The sequence below is a fragment of the Zerene cesonia genome, chromosome 9 (assembly GCF_012273895.1).
Source record: "Zerene cesonia ecotype Mississippi chromosome 9, Zerene_cesonia_1.1, whole genome shotgun sequence".
In the NCBI taxonomy this organism is placed as follows: domain Eukaryota; kingdom Metazoa; phylum Arthropoda; class Insecta; order Lepidoptera; family Pieridae; genus Zerene; species Zerene cesonia.
In genome coordinates this window covers 6,423,513-6,428,047 of record NC_052110.1, presented here as the reverse complement: position 1 = coordinate 6,428,047, position 4,535 = coordinate 6,423,513, and the positions used below count along the sequence as shown (strand labels likewise).

Genomic DNA, 4,535 nt, shown 5'->3' with positions numbered 1-4,535 from the left:
GTCTGCCAGAACTGCAGTTTTGAAGGGCAAACATTTCAGAAAGTCACAATCTTCCACAATCATGTCTGTTGCTCTGCCGTTATATCCTTCAGATATAAAATTTACTAGTCCATCAGGAGTACATATTAAATATTTAATTGTATTGATTTCTTGTACTGTGACCATGTTAGCGATTAGAAGACTGCTTTGATGGTTTTTCAATTTCAATTGCAAGGCAATCAATTTGAGACACCACATTTGAATATTTAGCCCTGAAAGTTAAAGACAAATTGTTGAAAATTTCTATAGGTGTTGAAAATATAATTAAATTTTTCATTTTTTTCTTCTAATAATAACACACTTGACAAAAGTCCTACTGATTGTACTTTGTACATAATCAAATAGTACTTAACGCTAGTATGTCAAAAGACTCATTGAGTTTCTTTTTATTTAGAGTAATTAAAATCTATTACAGGGAGTAGAATGTTCTCACTCAGTAACTTTATTAAATAATAAGGCCGCTTTGTAAGCCCAACAACATTTTAGGCTCTTTTTCAATAGCTGCTTTCATACAACTACGCAATTGATTTTTATGCAGTCTTTCATTTTACTATGTATTTACTTGAATAGCCTTGTTCATATATGTTTTGTTCTCACTACAGGCACTAGTTGATGAAGATATCATGTTTCTTTTCACAGCTTTACACCACTTATTACTCATATCCACGCCTTTAGGAACAAAAAAATAATACTTTATCTGGAGCATTTCTTATTGTATTTTTGCAGTTAGGCACAATACAATACTTGTATCTGGGTTTTTTGTTTTGTTCTATGAAGAGAGAATGTTGTTCCATAGCGGTTTGTTTATTTAAAAGAAACAACGGTGTTTAATCAAAAAATTAAACTTCACCAACGACTTGTTTGTTTGTTGTTATGAACTGTGACGTCACATCAAGCGCGCCAAAATGGCAGGTGTTTAAATTGCCTATTTTATTTGGTCTTTTTCAAACTTTTTTTTTTAATACTTCTAATTACTTTTTACCTATGAATTTTTTTTCTAATGTATAAAACATTGTGAACTATTAGATAACAAAATAAAAAAAATGCATGCATATTCCCTATTGAATTATTTGGTCCTATTAATGTTAAAGGTATTTAGAAATTTAAAATTTTAGAAAATTTTCTATTTTCATATTAACCGTTCTAAAGAAAATCTAAAGGCATTAACTGATTTGTTCAGCTTAAAATGTTTAGAGAATGCCCCTGGTCGCAATTTAAAAATGGTCAATAATATGGAAACGATGAAAACGTAGATCTCTGCTTACGAAATGATGATTTACAAACTCTCACGATACCAGCAGTATGTGCCATTTTTTGTGGTTATTGATGACATAAATAATCTTATTTTGTATGTAAAATAAAGAAATAATAATAACAAGGCTAACAAATTTCAAAACATCAATGTTGTTAGCCAAAAATCTGGTTATTTTTATGAAAATCAATAAAGTTCAAATAATTCAATAGCAGTTACATATAGGTTGTTTCATAGTCAAATCAGTTAACGGTGCTAGCTTATATCTTACATCCTAACTTATTATCTTTAAAACGTGTTAAACTAAGATAACATAAGATACCTATAAGCATTAAAACATACTCGTGGCCCAGTCACTTAATAATGTCCTAAGCTTCTAAAAAATACAGAGTGATCGAATTCGATTCGAATCTTGTTCCCTTTTTCTTTTTGCTTGCCAAACTGCACAATTGACCCCTCTAATAGTCTTTTTTTACATCACTCTAAGGATTATTATACAATATTGTGGATAAAACTTCATCGAAATGTCAAAAGTAAAACATTCAACAAATAGACATATCTTCTTACCACGCAGAAATAAAAAAAAAAATTGTCGACTGTCAAAACAAATCGCAAATGCTGAAGAATCTGTATTATCGGCGTCTGTGTTAAATTGTTTTATTTTTGATCTGAAATAAATCGTTATTAAGGAATTACCCGACTCTATATATAAAGATAAAGTGACGTAAAATATTTTAACTAGAATGTCTTCCTTGCAAAAAAGTATTATGAAAAGCAAACTCCCTCCAAGAGTGCCACGAACCTCAGGCGTATCAAAGTAAGATATTTTTTTTTAATTTAATTTGCTTTCTAAATTAAGTTATATTTATTTCTGTATAATTTGTTGTATGTTAGTGTTATTCCACGACAATCTTAAGAGTTATCTCAATTTAATTTCCAATCATACATTATTCATATTAACAGCTTTGGAAATGAAATGAATGAATTATTTACTTTACAATCCTTTCAAATGTTTACATGAGCTGAATTTATTGTATTTCGGCTTCATTCGTATTGTTATTGCATTGAAAACACATCCATATTCAAGTATATTTGCAGTAGTTCATAATGGTCAAACAATTAGTATTTAATGTATATAATTATATTTCTAGATTGGCACCATTTGGTGCATCCCGTAAACGCGACTACACACCGGTATCATGGAAAAAGTTCTTCGAGAAGTGTGTGGATCTCGAGACAGATGGAGGCACGTTCAGAGTTTACCTTTCGCCAGAACCTGACCATCCCCAGAGGCCGAGGATAGTAACACTCCATGGTGGTGGATACTCGGGATTGAGCTGGGCTACTTTCACAGTAGGTATAGCTTTTATAGCTAATAATATGTGCAAAAAGTCTAATATGTTATGGTGCTAATACTACATTTTATTTATTTGAATGAAATTAAGCAAGTATTTCTGATTATACTTTTTTTATGGTCTTAAAAAATTACCTCCATAATACTGTCTCCATAACTGTCGACCAACTGATCGACAGTTTGTTTGAGAAATTAAAAAATATCAACATAATTTTAAACAACTTTCCTGTTTTTCCCAATACCTATAATAATATAGACATTATCATAGCCATAACTAAAAAAACTTTACACTTATCCTTACTTGGGACCAATTATTATGAATTTTAATGATAAAGTAAGTTATATATAACTCATTTAGTTCCTTTTAATTTTGAATTTTTGCCCGAATCAGAAACATCAAAAAGTCTTCAAGCATTTTTTTGTTTGCAGGAAGAAATAACAAATATGGTACACTGTCAGGTTGTATCAATAGATGTGAGAGGTCATGGAGAGACGCAGGCCAAAAACCCTGATGATTTAAGCATTGAAACTCTCATCAAGTAAGCGGTTGTGTTAAATTTCCTGCACCATATGTAATATGTATATTATTGTTTATTTTTTGCTGTGTAAAATATAAATAAGACAATTATTTTGTTCATACTTAAGGATAGGGTGTACTTTAATGGGAGCAGCACCCTTCCCGCCATACATGTCTACAAAACATCCGCTCATAGTCTTTACAACTACATAAGAGTACAACTGATTGCAGATCATTTAAAAGAGAAAAAAAAATAAAAATTTTGTTCATACTGAATAGCTGTTAGTTGCAGTGCTATGTAATGTTATTTTTATTAGTAGTGGTTACCTATAATTATGACAGCACTAAGTCTGTTATAAAACTTTTCATCTACACTACCTGTGTATGCCATGTTGGTGATCCTATGTAATAAGTAAATAATTATGTAGAACTAAAATGTAAAATTGTTTTTATTTTAAAAGAGCAACTACAGAGTTTCTTGCTGGCTCTTCTCTGTGGAAACTATTTTCCGCTTAAACTGTATAAAATGTGCCTTTATGAGATGTCCAATTGAATAAATGGATGTTTCAGTTTGATTTTATTTTTGAGTTTGAAATCGTAGTGGCTATCTATATGCCAAATTTCTACTTGATCGATCCAGTCATTTAGAATGTGTGTTGATCAGACAGTCAGTCACCTATGTGTTTTATATATATAAAGATATTGTGTCAAATGTCCTTTGAAAAATACGATTTACTTATAAATCCATGTTGCACACCAATATTGGTTAATTTTATTTTTCCTGACTCTTACATGGCCCACTTGCTCCTTTGCTTGTTGTCATAAAAAAAGAATACATTTGAGTGAATATATTAAGACATAACAGGGTCACATAACCGCGCAGAATCTCTATCTCATTCTTGGTTGAATCATATAAACATTTAATTTGAAGGAATTTTATAGGATTTCGAACTTAAATGTTTGCTAATTCGTACCAAAACTGATCTTTTTTTTTTGCAGAGATGTAGAGCAGGTCCTCCACAAATTGTATGGTGAGGATGAGTTGCCCCCTCTAGTGTTATTGGGGCACTCAATGGGAGGGGCTATCGCAGTGAGGGCTGCGCACTTGCCAGCGCTGGAGCCCTATATACAGGGTGTTGCAGTTATAGATGTTGTTGAGGGTATGAGGGTATTTTTAAAGTGAAACTTTTACATCTTACCACAAAAATATTTGTCACAAACATTTTTTCTAGCTTTTCAAATTGTAATCATAATATATAACTTTACATCGCTCATGTTAGATGCATCACATATTCATGGGTTTTTTTTTAATAGGTATAGTGATTCAAGATGATCCTTTATAGGCATATATTATAATAACATGAAAATATGGG

General features: G+C 31.1%; 1 protein-coding gene across 1 annotated transcript in view; it reads left to right on the top strand.

The window, feature by feature from the left end:
* Window positions 1-1,891: 1,891 nt before the first annotated feature.
* LOC119829195 (protein phosphatase methylesterase 1) overlaps window positions 1,892-4,535 on the top strand; it is a gene marked incomplete at its 3' end in the record, with an annotated part of 4,158 nt that continues 1,514 nt past the window's right edge. The window contains exons 1-4 of the mRNA XM_038351597.1: window positions 1,892-2,108; window positions 2,443-2,644; window positions 3,075-3,184; window positions 4,162-4,322. Coding sequence (XP_038207525.1) covers window positions 2,035-2,108; window positions 2,443-2,644; window positions 3,075-3,184; window positions 4,162-4,322 — 547 coding nt within the window. The remainder of the gene's footprint in view (window positions 2,109-2,442; window positions 2,645-3,074; window positions 3,185-4,161; window positions 4,323-4,535) is intronic.